Source organism: Henckelia pumila, chromosome 2 (genome assembly GCF_033568475.1).
Source record: "Henckelia pumila isolate YLH828 chromosome 2, ASM3356847v2, whole genome shotgun sequence".
Taxonomy (NCBI): Eukaryota; Viridiplantae; Streptophyta; class Magnoliopsida; order Lamiales; family Gesneriaceae; genus Henckelia; species Henckelia pumila.
Genome location: NC_133121.1, coordinates 50,812,986 through 50,830,265, shown reverse-complemented (window position 1 = coordinate 50,830,265; position 17,280 = coordinate 50,812,986). Strand labels below are relative to the sequence as shown.

General features: G+C 30.3%; 2 protein-coding genes and 2 non-coding genes across 4 annotated transcripts; 3 read left to right on the top strand and 1 right to left on the bottom strand.

The window, feature by feature from the left end:
* Window positions 1-37: 37 nt before the first annotated feature.
* On the top strand, window positions 38-148 carry LOC140885776 (small nucleolar RNA R71). The gene has a single exon (XR_012151192.1). It is a non-coding gene; the product is annotated as a small nucleolar RNA R71 (small nucleolar RNA).
* A 5,131-nt stretch (window positions 149-5,279) lies between these two features.
* Window positions 5,280-10,091, bottom strand: LOC140877600 (uncharacterized). The gene is made up of 7 exons (XM_073281134.1): window positions 9,915-10,091; window positions 9,639-9,700; window positions 9,305-9,429; window positions 8,470-8,689; window positions 6,567-6,735; window positions 6,051-6,533; window positions 5,280-5,297 (listed from the first exon to the last, which is right to left on the bottom strand). Exons 1-7 carry the CDS (start codon window positions 10,089-10,091, stop codon window positions 5,280-5,282), a joined length of 1,254 nt encoding a protein of 417 aa, XP_073137235.1.
* A 58-nt stretch (window positions 10,092-10,149) lies between these two features.
* Window positions 10,150-10,260, top strand: LOC140885775 (small nucleolar RNA R71). The gene has a single exon (XR_012151191.1). It is a non-coding gene; the product is annotated as a small nucleolar RNA R71 (small nucleolar RNA).
* Window positions 10,261-14,255: 3,995 nt separating this feature from the next.
* LOC140882301 (pentatricopeptide repeat-containing protein At3g16010) lies at window positions 14,256-16,977 on the top strand. Its single transcript, XM_073288234.1, has 2 exons — window positions 14,256-14,530; window positions 14,696-16,977. Exons 1-2 carry the CDS (start codon window positions 14,440-14,442, stop codon window positions 16,531-16,533), a joined length of 1,929 nt encoding a protein of 642 aa, XP_073144335.1. The 5' UTR covers window positions 14,256-14,439; the 3' UTR covers window positions 16,534-16,977.
* The last annotated feature ends 303 nt before the right edge of the window (window positions 16,978-17,280 follow it).

Here is a 17,280-nt window from a genome sequence, read left to right as displayed (position 1 = left end):
ACCTTCATAAAAGTGAGAAACTATTCTCCATATTTCAAAACCATGATGTGGGCATGTATTAAGTAACTCTTTATATCTATCCCAACATTGATAAAATGTTTCCCCTTGTTTTTGAGAAAAAGTTGTAATTTGTCTTTTAAAAGAGTTTGTTCTATGGGAAGGAAAAAACTTTTTTAGAAATTGTTGTTGCATTTCTTCCCATGATCTTATTGAACTTGATCTCAAATTTTGCAACCATGTTTTAGCTTTATCTTTTAAGGAAAAAGGAAAAAGCTTTAATCGAACAGTATCCATGCTACAATTTTGATCATTATAAGTGTTGCAAACCTCCTCAAATTCTCTTAAATGCAAATATGGATTTTCAGAATCTAAGCCATGAAAATTTGGTAAAAGTTGAATGACTTGTGGCTTAAAATTGAAATTAGATGCATCAGGAGGAAAAACTAAACAAGATGGTGTACTAGTTCTTATTGGATTCATATGGTGCTTAAGTGTTCTTGGTTGTTCATGTTCTTGATGATTATTATTATTATTATTATCATCTTGATTATTAGAATTATCGTCCATGTTTAAAATATTTTCAGTTACTCGAACAAGTCTACCACTTTGTTTACGACTCCAAACAATCATACAATAAAAACAACATACTATTTACATAATAACAAAATTAAACTTAATTTATACCTCCCCGGCAACGGCGCCAAAAACTTGCTACAACTTAAATTGTAATTCACCCAAGTGTAGGTTGTCTGCAAGTAATATACTCGTGAGTACGAGATCGATCCACGGAGAGGATGTTGTAAGTTTAATTTTAGCAATAATATATTATAGATGAAAATATTATTATAAAACTTCAAATACACAAATTATAAAATTGTCAAGGTTTCAAAGGTTCATTGTTGGTTTATTTAAGATTGTTTAATAAAAATAAATAAAAGAAACTAAAATAAAAATAAACATAAAAGAACAATGAAATATTTAAACAAGTATATCATATAATATAGTTCCCACTATATTAATATCAGATTAACCGATATTTAATACATGGTACCCATAATATATATATAGATGAATAAATATAAACATAAAAAGAACAATTAAATATTTAAACAAGTATATCATATAATATAGTTCCCACTATATTAATATCAACCGATATTTAATACATGGTACCCATAATATATATATAAATGCATAAATATAAATTGACATAAAAATAAATGTTAGATCAAATCACAATATTTTATTTAGAACAACCGGCAGAGCCACGCTATCGTCTAAATAAAATATATGACTTTATGTTAGATGCGATAAAGTAAATGTTAGTTGCGGAAAAGTAAAAGTTAGATGCGAGAAAGTAAATGTTAGTTGCGGAAAAATAAATGTTAGTTGCGATAAAGTAAAAGTTAGATGCGAAAAAGTAAATGTTAGTTCAAATCACAATATATTATTTAGAACAACCGACAGTGTCACGCTATCGTCTAAATAATATATATGATTTTATTATAAATAGATACATATATTTATAGTATATAATTATTGTAGTATTTATTGTATCATATTTGACAACAAATCAAGGTAACCACATTCAAGGTACCAAGCATTTGATGTAAATAGATAACAACAAATCATCCAAAATTATACCTACAAATAAAGATCAATTAGTAAAAATAAAAATAGAAAAGAAAAGAATATACAAAATATAGACAATCTTACTTGACCAACAATGAAACCTTTTCACCTTGACATAAAAAGATTTAGCTTTCCATGAACATGAAACTCAAGAATAAAGATAAAAGAAATTTCATACTTGAACTTGAGAAACTTGCACACTCAAACTTTTATTCTCACACACACAATATTTATTTTACAAATGAAGAATTCTCTACACTTTTGCACACTACAAAGCTTATACAACACATCTATTTATAGGCCAAATGAGAGCAAGAGTCCAAGGCTCATTAAATGTGAAATAGTAAAGTTGGTGGGTGCTTGTCTCCTTGAATGTCAATACCATGACCCAACTTTAATTGGCATGTTTGATACCTTAGACCACCGATTCAGCCTTTTTTTTCAACATAGAACACGTAGGATATTTTGTGTAGATGTGTTTGGACAACTCATTCACCCCTTTTGGATAAAATATGAAATACTTATGATATTTTTACTCCAAGCTGGTCATAGTAAAAGTAAATCTATCTCCATTTTGATGTTTATTTTTGATCATCTTAATGAAGTTTTTGGAATTTCTTGTCTTCTACAAAGTTGAAGATGCCTCTTTTGTGATTCTACAGGTTTTGAGGTTACTCCATTATGACCTCTGTAGCTTGAGTAATTTTATTTTTACCAAACCTGCGCAAACCGTAAAATACAACATTTTAGTAAAACATTTAAATATAAACACATAACACTAAAATAATACAACTTCATAATTTTAATTAAACTTAAAATTTAAAACACACTTTTTAACATATAAATAATTACAAATTTTAAGTTTCATCACACCCCCAAACCGGCTAATTACTAGTCCCTTAGTAATAAAATATCATAAAATATCATAAAATCACAAGTTAGATTTTTATTCCTTAATATATATATTCAAATTTGCAAACTTTGAAATTTTAAAAACACACTTGTGAGGAGATCATATGTTTATTTATAAATCTCATTATCAACCAATACATCAATATGTAATTGGATGGGCTATACATATATATTTCACACAATATCAAAATATTAAATATATATAATTTTTTTTTTTTTTACATAAATATTTTCTAAAAACTTTGAGAATAATATAATTAAAAGGATAATAGAAATCATTTTCATAACATGTATATCATCAAGAATATTAATGTAAAAGTCTCAACTCCATATTCTCTCGGGTTAAAGTATTTCATATATAGCTGTTTTTCACTCATGGAGTTGGAAGAAATTATACACTCTTTGAAAATGGCTAGTAAAGCAGACAATCAAATAACCTAATATTGAAAATAAGATAGGATGATTTACAAAGAATAAACCCATTTTTTTTTTTTGTTTTTTTTTTTTTTTTGGGTTTTTGGTTTTTTGTTTGTTTGTTTTTTTTTTTGTTTTTTTTGTTTTTTTGCTTGGCTGCAAAATTGTTTTTACATAATCAAATACCTCCAATAAACTTTGAAAATGTAACATTTTTTTTTCAAAGTTTATTTATTTTTTTTATTTTTTATGAGGTAAATCTATTACATTAATAATTATAGTAGAGATATTAATACTCTACAACTTTACAATCAAACTTCAAACAACTTTGCAGCCAATTTTCATTTTTCTTTTTTTTTCTTTTTTTTTTTCAAAATGGGTTTAATCTAGTAATCAACCATTTCTTAATAATCAATAAAAGCTTATAAGTTGTTTTCTCAATTCTTACCCCTCACTCACAAAATTTATGTGAGTAACTATTGAACTTTTACAAATTAATTCCCTCAATTATACATGTTATTATTTATTCAATCAATATCACTTTAATTATATACTCATAAAAGTTTTAGAAAATATGTATTTGAAAACACACAATTATATATTATTTATAACTTATATCCCATCAATTATATATTTTCTATTAAATTGATAAAAAGAAGAATAAATAAACATCTATACAAAAAGACTTCATTTTCTTAGTAGTTTGCAATTTAAATATATACGGAATATTAAAATCTAATCTATTGTGATAAGATGATAAATAAAAACTAATGCGTGTCAGGAGTTTTTGACTCCTTACTCTGCCATTGAAAAAAAAAATAAATATTATTATAGAAATATATTTTTTTAAATTTTAAATTTTTTTTTTTTTTTTTTTTTAAGAAAAATAAAGAGTACATGATGAAAGAGATATCACCTGGAATTATTGAAGATGAGGAACAAACACAAACCATTTCATGACATGTTGAATCAATGATCCAGTTTTCTTTTCTTACTGGTTGGTTGAGACCAATTGATCTTTGTTATAGCTGAATCAGGTTGATGAACAAAAGCTTGGAGATCATCAATTAATTGGTCTTCATTCGAAGCAGAGATGAGCATCCTTCGTGAATTTTCTGAAATAAAATTTTGTTCCACGGCTACATCGAGAAAAGTCAACAAACCATCATAATATTTATTGATATTCAACAAGCCAACAGGTTTATTATGTATATTAAGTTGTGCCCAAGAAACAACATGAAAAATTTCTTCTAAAGTACCAAAACCACCAGGCAAGGCAATAAAAGCATCAGAATTTTCTATCATTTTAGTTATTCTCTCGTACATTGATGAAACTTTCAACTCTTCCCCAACCGTAACACCTGTAATATTTCCTTCAGCTAAAGCTGTAGGAATAATACCCAAAACCTGACTACCTCCAAGATGAGCTGCTGTTGAAATAGATCCCATTAACCCAATATTGCCTCCTCCGTAAACCAAGTGAATTTTTCTCTCTGCTAAATTTTTTCCAAGATTAATTGCTGCATCAACAAATATTTCATTCTTTCCAGTATTAGAACCACAAAAGACACAAATATTTTTCAATTTTTGTGAAGAAGATCCTGTCATGTTTTTTTCTTTTCTTTTAAAAAATATAGAGAGAGTTGAGTGATTTTATAAGGAAAACAAGGAATAAGACAGAAATAGGAATACAGATGTGAACAAAATGATGAAAATAGTAAAAAAAAATAATATATAATAATAACATGCATGCGTATAAACAGTGATGTGATTGTGGCTCACAGTGTTCCTTCAATATTTATGAGTCGAGGGTTGGCTTACCATCCAATTTTCTTATAAATTGGCAAATAGGGTCTTTTTTAGTCAGATTCCCAAGACCATCACCATGACGCTGCGCTTGGAATAGTTTCCATAAATGGAGAAGTTGACCTTGTACATCTCCACTAGAATGCGTCTCAAGAGTCAATGAGATATCATCCAATGACTCTTTACTCAGCCCATTCTTAATGAAATCAATTTTATCTTCTCTATTTGTGGAAACATATCCCAAAGATCTGCATTGTCTATTACAAGTCCATCTGGCACAATTATGACAAACATCTAACATTTTAGCCCTTCTTTTCTTCGCATAGGTACTTTTTCCTAGTCCAGACATATTTCGAACAAGTAAGAATTTTGGAACTTCACCACCTAATCGAACCTTGGCTTCAATTATAAGACGAATATCCTCCGGGATTCCTTTTTGCATAAGCATTCTCAATCTTTCACATCTGCCTTCATAAATCATTCTCAGAACTTTTTTAGAAACAGATGGAAAATATTTACCAAGTTTTTGATATCTTCATCCATAATATATATTTATATATATATATATTCAATTATTTTGGGAAATTGAAATAAAACCGACTGAAAGTAGTCACGGAGTACCGTTATCCGCCACTTAACCGGGAAGTGAACTCAATTCTGCAAAAATAAAATAAAAATATAAGTAACAATTAAGTTGGATCATATAAAGGCATAAACTCTTCATTAAGAACTTCATTTTCTATAAACGGTTTAAGTCTTTGCCCATTAACTTTAAATACATTATTATTTTTAGGATTTTCAACATCAACAGCACCATGAGGATAGACAAATTTAACAATAAATGGTCCAGACCATCGCGATCTAAGTTTTCCTGGAAACAAATGCAAGCGAGAATTATAAAGTAAAACTTTTTTTCCGATTTCAAAAGATTTTCTCATAATATTTTTATCATGAAATGCTTTTGTTTTATCTTTATAAATCTTTGCATTTTCATATGCATCATTTCTTAATTCTTCTAGTTCATTTAATTGCAATTTTCTTGATTTAGATGCATCATCTAAATTAGTATTAAATGCTTTAATTGCCCAATAAGCTTTATGTTCAATTTCAACAGGTAAATGACAATGCTTTCCAAAAACTAATCTATATGGTGACATCCCCAATGATGTTTTAAATGCAGTTCTATATGCCCATAATGCATCACTTAATCTTAAAGACCAATCTTTTCGATTTGGATTGACTGTTTTTTCCAAAATTTGTTTTATTTCTTTATTTGCAAGTTCAACCTGACCATTCGTTTGAGGGTGATATGGAGTAGAAACTTTATGTGTAATACCATATTTTCTTAACAACGAAGAAAATGATTTATTTATAAAATGACTTCCCCCATCACTTATTATAGCTCTAGGTATTCCAAATCGACTAAAAATATTTTCTTTCAAAAATTTTATCACAACTTTATGATCATTAGTTCTACATGCAATTGCTTCAATCCATTTTGAAACATAATCGACAGCTACTAAAATATAAGTGAATCCAAAAGATAATGGAAATGGACCCATAAAATCTATTCCCCAACTGTCAAATATTTCAATAATCATGATTGGATTTAAAGGCATCATGTTTCGTTTTGAAATTGAACCCATTTTCTGACAATTTTCACAAGATTTGCAAAATGAATGTGTATCTTTGAATAAAGAAGGCCAATAAAATCCACATTGAAAGATTTTTGCAGCTGTTTTCTTTGACGAAAAATGACCTCCACATGCCTCAGAATGACAAAATTTAATGACACTACTTACCTCATTGTCGGGTATGCATCGTCGAAAAATTTGATCAGGACAATACTTAAACAAATAAGGATCATCCCAATAAAATTTTTTGACCTCTTTCAAGAATTTATTTTTATCTTGTGAACTCCAATGAGAAGGCATTTTATTTGTCACAAGAAAATTTACAATATTAGCAAACCAAGGCATAGTAGTAGCATAAAATAGTTGATCATCCGGAAAATTTTCATTTATTGGTATTTCATTTTGAGATGATTCAGAAATTATTCTTGATAAATGATCGGCTACTACATTTTCTTTTCCTTTTTTATCTTTTATTACAAGATCAAATTCTTGTAACAACAAAATCCATCTTATTAATCTCGGCTTAGCATCTTGTTTATTTGATAAATATTTTATGGCAGAATGATCAGTGTAAACAATAGTAGTAGAACCAATTAAATAGGATCGAAATTTATCTAATGCAAACACTACTGAAAGTAATTCTTTTTCAGTTGTTGAATAATTGATTTGAGCACTATTTAAGGTTCTACTTGCATAATAGATCACATAAGGTTTACCTTCTTTTCTTTGTCCTAACACGGCTCCTACAGCATAATCACTTGCATCACACATTAATTCAAATGGTAAAGACCAATCAGGAGGTTGTAAAATAGGTGATGTAGTTAAAAGATTAATTATTTTTTTAAAAGCAGTTTCACATTCTTGAGTCCATTCAAATTGTGCATCTTTTGTTAAAAGATTTGAAATTGGTTTCGATATTATGCTAAAATTTTTTATAAATCTTCTATAAAATCCCGCATGACCCAAAAATGATCGAATTTCTTTGATCGTGTTTGGTGATGGTAGATTAGCAATAACATCAACCTTAGCTTTATCAACTTCAATTCCTTTTTCAGATATGACATGCCCTAACACAATTCCGGATTTAACCATGTAGTGACATTTTTCCCAATTTAAAACAAGATTTTTTTCTTCACATCTTTTTAAAACTTCTTCCAAATTTTTAAGACAGTTTTCAAATGAGTTTCCAAAAACAGTTATATCATCCATAAAAACTTCCACAAATTCTTCAATCATGTCACTAAAAATACTTAGCATGCATCTTTGAAAAGTAGCCGGGGCATTACATAAACCAAATGGCATTCTTTTAAAAGCAAAAGTTCCGAACGGACAAGTGAAAGTAGTTTTTTCTTGATCTTCTAATGATATTGGTATTTGATAATACCCCGAATACCCATCAAGAAAACAATAATAAGGATTACCTGCCACTTTCTCTAAAATTTGATCTAAAAATGGTAACGGAAAGTGATCTTTTCTAGTTGCATCATTTAATTTTCTATAATCAATGCACATACGCCAACTAGATGGAATCCTAGCTTGTAATAATTCTCCCTTTTCATTTTTTATAACAGTGATGCCTGATTTTTTTGGTACTACTTGTGTTGGACTTACCCATTTACTATCCGAGATTGGATAAATAATTCCGGCATCTAATAGTTTTAAAACTTCATTTTTAACAACTTCTTTCATGTGTGGATTTAATCTTCTTTGTGGTTGTTGATATGTTTTAGCATTTTCTTCCAAGTGAATTCTATGTGTGCAGATTAAAGGATTTATACCTTTTATATCTTGCAAAGTCCATCCAATTGCATTTTTGTGTTTTTTAAGTAGTGTTATTACATCTTCTTCTTGTTTTGGTAAGAGGGTAGAAGATATTACAATAGGATATGTTTGATTTTCACCAAGAAAAGCATATTTTAGTTCTATTGGCAAGGGTTTTAATTCAAGTTTTGGACGATCATTTTCTTTTACTTCTTCAAGTTCATTAATTTCTTCAAATAACTTTGATTTAAAAACATTTTTTGAATCAAAACTTTCCACTAAACAAACTTCAGATTGTTGATTTAAGTTTTCTTGGTGTATATTTTCTTCCACAATTGTTTCTATTGCATTATCATCTTCATCTTCATTAATACTTGGTTGTTTACATAAATTGAACACATTAAGTTCTAAAGTCATATTTCCAAAAGACAATTTCATTATTCCATTTCGACAATTAATTAAAGCATTTGAAGTTGCTAGAAATGGACGTCCCAATATTACTGGAATTTCGTTATGTACTTCTATTGGTTGTGTATCCAAGACAATAAAATCCACAGGATATATGAATTTATCGACTTGAACTAACACATCTTCTACGATACCTCTAGGTATTTTGATTGACCTATCGGCTAGTAAAAGAGTAACAGATGTAGGTTTTAAATCTCCCAACTTAAGCTTTTCATAAACTGAATAAGGAATTAAATTCACACTTGCTCCCAAATCTAACAAAGCTTTTTTAATTTTATTTTTTCCAATAATACATGAAATTGTTGGACAACCGGGATCTTTATATTTCAAGGTAGAATTATTTTGAATAATAGAGCTTACTTGCTCCGTTAAGAATGCTTTCTTCTTTACATGCAATTGTCTTTTCACAGTACATAAATCTTTTAAAAACTTTGCATAAGAAGGCACTTGTTTAATAGCATCTAATAATGGAATATTTATTTTTACTTGTTTAAAAACTTCATAAATATCAGAATCATTTTTTTGTTTTTTATTATTTACTAATGCATGAGGAAAAGGAACATGTTTATTTATTTTATCATCAATTTTCTTATTTTTAGGACTCAAAGCATCATCTTTCTCAAAAGTATCAAGATTTGAATCCTTACTCTTTGAGTTTAATTGATCTTTGTTTTCATCACTATATGGATCATTAACTATTTTACCACTTCTAAGAGTAATAACAGATTTTACTTGATCAAATTTTTCTTGATTTTGATTTTTAGGATTAGGTTGTGGTTGAGATGGAAATTTTCCTTTTTCATGAATATTAAGTGCAGATGCAAATTTTGCAAGAGTTTCTTTCAAATCATTCATAGATTGAATGTTTTGAATATTGATAGACTCTTGCTTTTGAATGTATGCATGAATTTCATCTTCAAAATTTTTTCTTGGAGGTGGGATATAAGGAGCATAACCTTGATGATTTTGGTTATTTTGAAGAGGTTGTTGTGAAGGTTGTGCATTATTATCGTTCCTCCAACTAAAATTGGGATGATTTCTCCAACCAGGATTGTATGTTTGTGAAAAAGGATCTAATGTTGGTTTTTTAAAATTGTTAACATAATTGGCTTGTTCATGGAGACATTCTTTAAATGAAGGCAAAGTAGGACAATTTTTTGTAAGATGATCATGTGTGTCACATATATGACAAACAATTTCTTGAACACTTTTTAATTGATCACTCTTTTTCATTTCTAATGACTCGATTTTTCTTGCTAAAGATGCAAGTTTAGCTTGAACATCTACATCATCTTTAAGATGATAAATACCACCCCCATTTGTTGAATTATTGGTTTTACTTGGTGGTTCAATTGAGCCTATATTATCCCAATTTTGAGCATTTTCTGCTAATGACTCCAAATATTCCATAGCTTCATTTGGGTTTTTATCTTCAAAAGTTCCATTACACATGAATTCTATCATTTGCCTATCTTTAGGTATTAAACCTTCATAAAAGTGAGAAACTATTCTCCATATTTCAAAACCATGATGTGGGCATGTATTAAGTAACTCTTTATATCTATCCCAACATTGATAAAATGTTTCCCCTTGTTTTTGAGAAAAAGTTGTAATTTGTCTTTTAAAAGAGTTTGTTCTATGGGAAGGAAAAAACTTTTTTAGAAATTGTTGTTGCATTTCTTCCCATGATCTTATTGAACTTGATCTCAAATTTTGCAACCATGTTTTAGCTTTATCTTTTAAGGAAAAAGGAAAAAGCTTTAATCGAACAGTATCCATGCTACAATTTTGATCATTATAAGTGTTGCAAACCTCCTCAAATTCTCTTAAATGCAAATATGGATTTTCAGAATCTAAGCCATGAAAATTTGGTAAAAGTTGAATGACTTGTGGCTTAAAATTGAAATTAGATGCATCAGGAGGAAAAACTAAACAAGATGGTGTACTAGTTCTTATTGGATTCATATGGTGCTTAAGTGTTCTTGGTTGTTCATGTTCTTGATGATTATTATTATTATTATTATCATCTTGATTATTAGAATTATCGTCCATGTTTAAAATATTTTCAGTTACTCGAACAAGTCTACCACTTTGTTTACGACTCCAAACAATCATACAATAAAAACAACATACTATTTACATAATAACAAAATTAAACTTAATTTATACCTCCCCGGCAACGGCGCCAAAAACTTGCTACAACTTAAATTGTAATTCACCCAAGTGTAGGTTGTCTGCAAGTAATATACTCGTGAGTACGAGATCGATCCACGGAGAGGATGTTGTAAGTTTAATTTTAGCAATAATATATTATAGATGAAAATATTATTATAAAACTTCAAATACACAAATTATAAAATTGTCAAGGTTTCAAAGGTTCATTGTTGGTTTATTTAAGATTGTTTAATAAAAATAAATAAAAGAAACTAAAATAAAAATAAACATAAAAGAACAATGAAATATTTAAACAAGTATATCATATAATATAGTTCCCACTATATTAATATCAGATTAACCGATATTTAATACATGGTACCCATAATATATATATAGATGAATAAATATAAACATAAAAAGAACAATTAAATATTTAAACAAGTATATCATATAATATAGTTCCCACTATATTAATATCAACCGATATTTAATACATGGTACCCATAATATATATATAAATGCATAAATATAAATTGACATAAAAATAAATGTTAGATCAAATCACAATATTTTATTTAGAACAACCGGCAGAGCCACGCTATCGTCTAAATAAAATATATGACTTTATGTTAGATGCGATAAAGTAAATGTTAGTTGCGGAAAAGTAAAAGTTAGATGCGAGAAAGTAAATGTTAGTTGCGGAAAAATAAATGTTAGTTGCGATAAAGTAAAAGTTAGATGCGAAAAAGTAAATGTTAGTTCAAATCACAATATATTATTTAGAACAACCGACAGTGTCACGCTATCGTCTAAATAATATATATGATTTTATTATAAATAGATACATATATTTATAGTATATAATTATTGTAGTATTTATTGTATCATATTTGACAACAAATCAAGGTAACCACATTCAAGGTACCAAGCATTTGATGTAAATAGATAACAACAAATCATCCAAAATTATACCTACAAATAAAGATCAATTAGTAAAAATAAAAATAGAAAATAAAAGAATATACAAAATATAGACAATCTTACTTGACCAACAATGAAACCTTTTCACCTTGACATAAAAAGATTTAGCTTTCCATGAACATGAAACTCAAGAATAAAGATAAAAGAAATTTCATACTTGAACTTGAGAAACTTGCACACTCAAACTTTTATTCTCACACACACAATATTTATTTTACAAATGAAGAATTCTCTACACTTTTGCACACTACAAAGCTTATACAACACATCTATTTATAGGCCAAATGAGAGCAAGAGTCCAAGGCTCATTAAATGTGAAATAGTAAAGTTGGTGGGTGCTTGTCTCCTTGAATGTCAATACCATGACCCAACTTTAATTGGCATGTTTGATACCTTAGACCACCGATTCAGCCTTTTTTTTCAACATAGAACACGTAGGATATTTTGTGTAGATGTGTTTGGACAACTCATTCACCCCTTTTGGATAAAATATGAAATACTTATGATATTTTTACTCCAAGCTGGTCATAGTAAAAGTAAATCTATCTCCATTTTGATGTTTGATTATTTTGATCATCTTAATGAAGTTTTTGGAATTTCTTGTCTTCTACAAAGTTGAAGATGCCTCTTTTGTGATTCTACAGGTTTTGAGGTTACTCCATTATGACCTCTGTAGCTTGAGTAATTTTATTTTTACCAAACCTGCGCAAACCGTAAAATACAACATTTTAGTAAAACATTTAAATATAAACACATAACACTAAAATAATACAACTTCATAATTTTAATTAAACTTAAAATTTAAAACACACTTTTTAACATATAAATAATTACAAATTTTAAGTTTCATCAGGGGGGGTCCGCCACAACAGGAGCGTACATCAGAGAAATATCAGAGAGCTTGAATGTGTGATTTTCTGGAATTTTAGGCATACTTGAAGAACAAAGACGGAGATCGAGAGTGCGAACACGACGTTGACGACGGATTTGTTTTCTACTTTTTATTTAATTCTGAATATGTTTGGATTTTTGAACATGATTTGTTTTATTCAGAATTTTATTATGAACTAATTTTTTAGAGTCTAGAGGTTGGATGGAACCTGGTGTAAACACTTTCATGAATTTTTGATTTTATTGAATTGAGTTTCTTCTAGATTAATTATTTTTCTAGAATTGATTGTCTTTTCAATTACCTGATCAATAATTGAATTGTAATATTTATTTGAAATATGGCACTCGGGAGAGGAGTTTTTGAATAGGACCAATAGAAAATACACTGTTAATTTTTTATATAACTCGGGAGAGTGTATAATTTTAACAGAGCTTTAAAAAGAACATTGTTCTGTGATAAATCACTGCAAGTAGATTCTTAATAGAGATATTGGAATTGAATTGTAGTTGATAAATATTATTTGTTGCTCGGGAGAGGAAAATAATAAACTTAAGTGTTCTTGGTTATTAATTGACTGGAATTCATGAAACTAAATTAATTAGGATTGATTGTTGTTGAAACTAGGTGAAATCTAAACCTCTAGACCATTTTTTCTCTAATTGATTTTTATCTGAAAGTTGTGTGTGTGCTATCAAAAACTCTTTGATTATTTTATTTTTCTGCAAAATTCTTGATCATTGATTTTCTAGATAAAATTAGGACTATTTTAATTACAAAAACTGATTATTTTCATTTTACTCTCTGTGGGAACGATACTTGATTATCACTTTATTAAAACTTGACACTCGTACGCTTTCGAGCATTTTTCACAACAATAGTACCTTAAAATATTTGAAATAATGGTTCTTCAAAAAGATTTTCATGGTCCAAAAATAATTCACAACGATTAACAACTATCTTCAATCCGATTCGAAGCAGATCTGCAATACTGCGATCGGTGGATTAGTCGTTTACGATTGATGGATAAATTTGTGGAGAATTTCAACAAAAATGAGGGAAAGAAACTCATACTGTATGTTGTCTTACAAGTAATTTTTATTTTATTTTAAAAGAGTAAGGGGTATTGTTGGGTTTCAAAAGAAAGTGGGGGCATTTTCGTATTTATTGCTCAAATAGGGAGTTGAAAAAAATGCCAAAACTTTGTCGGAAAGTGGGAATAACTATTTGCTGGCATGGGGACTGAAGGCAAAGATAAGTTTGCTTATAGGATTTATTGATCATTTTCACTTATAACAATTATTATTATTATTATTATTATTATTATTATTATTATCAATACTATTATATAAAACTTAGACACCTTTTAATAACTATTTTTGATGTGTCAAGATGACACCAATTTTCTTCTCCCTTTTACCCAACTTTCATAATTGTAATTTCATTTCACGTCTTTCTCACGTAATTCTCAAACACACGTTCTTTCTCTCAAATAAAAAACAAATTTTATTAAAAAAATACTCTAAAAGACGCGGTGTGCTTCTGATCACTAGTTATTTTAATAATTTCATCTTTTTCTGATTCTGCATAGTGAGTACAATTCCAACAATATATCCCTCTACCTCTCCAGCTTTTACCGCCGCCATTGCCACCTCCCTCTGCTCCCTCCGGCGGTGGCAGACGTGGTCTCGTTTTTACTTTATACATTGCTCGTGCTAGGATCCTGAAGGATGGAACTTTACGATTCGTGAGTTTGTGGTGGCGTAAGTTTTTAATTTGAACGTGATGATTCAAGCGGAAAATCTTGCCAAATCGACTACATCGAAGCGTGGGATATCCACCTGTTCTTGTGTATTTGCAAGGGTCAAGCAAACAGGTGAAATTTCGTCCTCAGAATTTGACTTTGGAATCTAGGATTTTTTGCATTTTGTTCTCGTTGGTTACTGTAATTTTAGAGAGAAACTTGTCAGGTGTCTTGAAATAAGTTTGTGTGCGTCATATAGCTTTTAAAAGGTGACGACTTTTGCTTGCATCTATGCAGAAAATGAAATAGTTCAAATGTTTCAGCCGGGACGACTAAAAGATGATAATCCAAAATATGAACAACTTTTCGAGAAACGAAAGAACAGTTCTTCGAGGACTCTTGATGAGAGGTTTGTTAGGATTTTGAAGATATTTAAATGGGGCCCTGATGCCGAAAAGGCTCTGGATGTTCTTAAATTAAAGGTTGATCATAGATTAGTTCGTGAGGTTTTGCAAGTAGATGTTGACATCAATGTAAAAATACAGTTTTTCAAATGGGCTGGGAAAAGAAGGAACTTTGAGCACGATTCAAGCACATACATGACTTTAATTCGCTGCCTCGAGGAAGCGGAGATGGTTGGCGGGCTATGTAGGATGATTCAAGATATGGTAAAGAGCTCATGTGCCATTAGCCCAGCTGAGCTGTCGGAAATTGTAAGGATTTTGGGCAGTATGAAGATGCTTGATAAAGCTCTTGCAATCTTTTACCAGATGAAAAATCGCAAGTGCAAACCATCCTCGAGCACATATAATTCTATAATCTTGATGTTGATGAGAGAGGGCCGTCTTGAAAAAGTTCAAGAGCTATATAATGAGATGTGCTGTGACGGTGACTGTTTTCCGGATACGCTAACGTACAGTGCTCTAATATCAGCATTCTCGAAACTAGGCCGTGATGATTTTGCCATTAGGTTGTTTGATGAAATGAAAGCGAATGGATTAGATCCTAATCCAAAAATCTATACCACTTTGTTAGGTGTTTACTTTAAATTGGGTAAGGTTGAAACAGCTTTAGGATTAGTGAAAGAGATGAAAGATAAGGGTTGTGCACCGACCGTATATACATATACAGAGTTGATTAGAGGGCTTGGTGCTTTTAGGAGGGTTGAAGAAGCTTACTCTATATTCTTGAATATGCTCAACGAAGGTTGTAAGCCAGATGTGGTGCTCATAAATAATGTCATAAATCTCCTGGGAAGGGCAGAACGTCTGGCTGATGCTATTAAGATTTTCGAAAGGATGGAGTCGTTGGACTGTAAACCAAATGTGGTGACTTATAATACAATTATTAAATCTTTGTTTGATTCGAAATACCCATTATCTGAGATCATGTCATGGTATGAGAAAATGAAAACAAGTGGTGTCAGTCCTAGTTCTTTTACTTATTCAATTCTTATAGATGGATTTTGCAAGAAAAATCATTTGGAAAAAGGTCTATTGATGCTTGAGGAAATGGATGAAAAGGGCTTTCCCCCATGTCCAGCTGCATACTGCAGCTTGATCAACAGTCTTGGCCGAACAAAACGTTATGATGCTGCTCATGAGCTATTTCAGGAACTGAAGGAAACCTGTGGATCTTCAAGTGCTCGTGTGTATGCCGTGATGATAAAGCATTTTGGAAAGTGTGGACGTTTGACAGAGGCCGTCGATCTCTTCAGTGAGATGAAAAGACTTGGTTGCATTCCGGATGTCTATGCTTATAATGCACTCATGTCAGGGATGGTAAGGTCTGGCATGACGGATGAGGCTCAGTTTTTGCTTCGAACCATGGAAGAAAATGGGTGCACACCTGATCTTAATTCATACAACATTATTCTGAATGGATTGGCAAAAACCGGTGGTCCTCAAATTGCAATGGATATGCTTAAAAAGATGAAGAATTCCAAGATGAAGCCTGATGCTATATCTTACAACACGGTTCTTGGTTGTCTTAGCCGTTCTGGTATGTTTGAAGAGGCTGCAAATTTGATGAGAGAGATGCGCTCGAATGGCTTGCAATATGATCTCATAACATACTCGTCAATGCTGGAGGCTGTTGGCCAAGTCGATGAAGATGGCAAGCTTGTGGCAGCGTAAAATCCTGTTAAGACTACGCATAACATAATAATTGCTTTTGGATCAGAGTGCAATGCTGGCCTTTCCCCATCTTGTCAGCTAGAAGAAAAATGCAGCTTTCTCATGTTCCTTTCACTTGCAGATTGTAAATTTTCTGAAATGTCATTTAGCAACTGACCAAGTGCAGTACACAATTTCACAAATAGCAGCAAACGGATGCGTTATGTATGTTTCACTGTTTCAAGAACGTCGAACTTCGGACTCTTTCTAAAGAAAATTTAAACTCTACTTCTCAGAGGAGGTCACAAACATGATGTTAAGAGCAGCTGTCCAACAAATGAACTGTTGGCTGTGAGATTTTTTGGTCATCTTAATGTAAATTTTTTTATTTAATTTAAATATATTTATTTCCTAAAAGCTGTATTACCACCATGCAAGCACATAGATAAAGATTAAGATTGGTTCTCTTTGGTACGAGTACACAATTAGAGTGGCTGTTATGCACTGTAGTTTGCACGATGATTCTGTCATCGTGGTAAGTTTGTCTTCTAGTTGGGGATTATGACAAGATAATATGTACATGCACATTAATCACAATGGGAATGCTATAAATAAACTCATGACAAATAAACAAGAGGATTTTAGCTATAAATATATTATATATTTATAACAATAAAGGAATTTTTAATGTATCAACTTTTTAGAAGGGGTTTCAACTGCAAATTTATCCGTTCAAGATTTTTTAGCTAATCAAGGGGGTTTTTACCA

Coding starts and splice junctions, on each gene's coding strand:
- LOC140877600 (XM_073281134.1), bottom strand. CDS start 10,091: ATGATAGAATTCATGTGTAATGGAACTTTTGAAGATAAAAACCCAAAT. Junction 9,701..9,914: donor TTTATCATCTTAAAGATGAT/GTAGATGTTCAA, acceptor AACCAACATTAG/ATCCTTTTTCACAAACATAC. Junction 8,690..9,304: donor AGTTAATGATCCATATAGTG/ATGAAAACAAAG, acceptor TCTTGGATACAC/AACCAATAGAAGTACATAAC.
- LOC140882301 (XM_073288234.1), top strand. CDS start 14,440: ATGATTCAAGCGGAAAATCTTGCCAAATCGACTACATCGAAGCGTGGG. Junction 14,531..14,695: donor TGCAAGGGTCAAGCAAACAG/GTGAAATTTCGT, acceptor GCATCTATGCAG/AAAATGAAATAGTTCAAATG.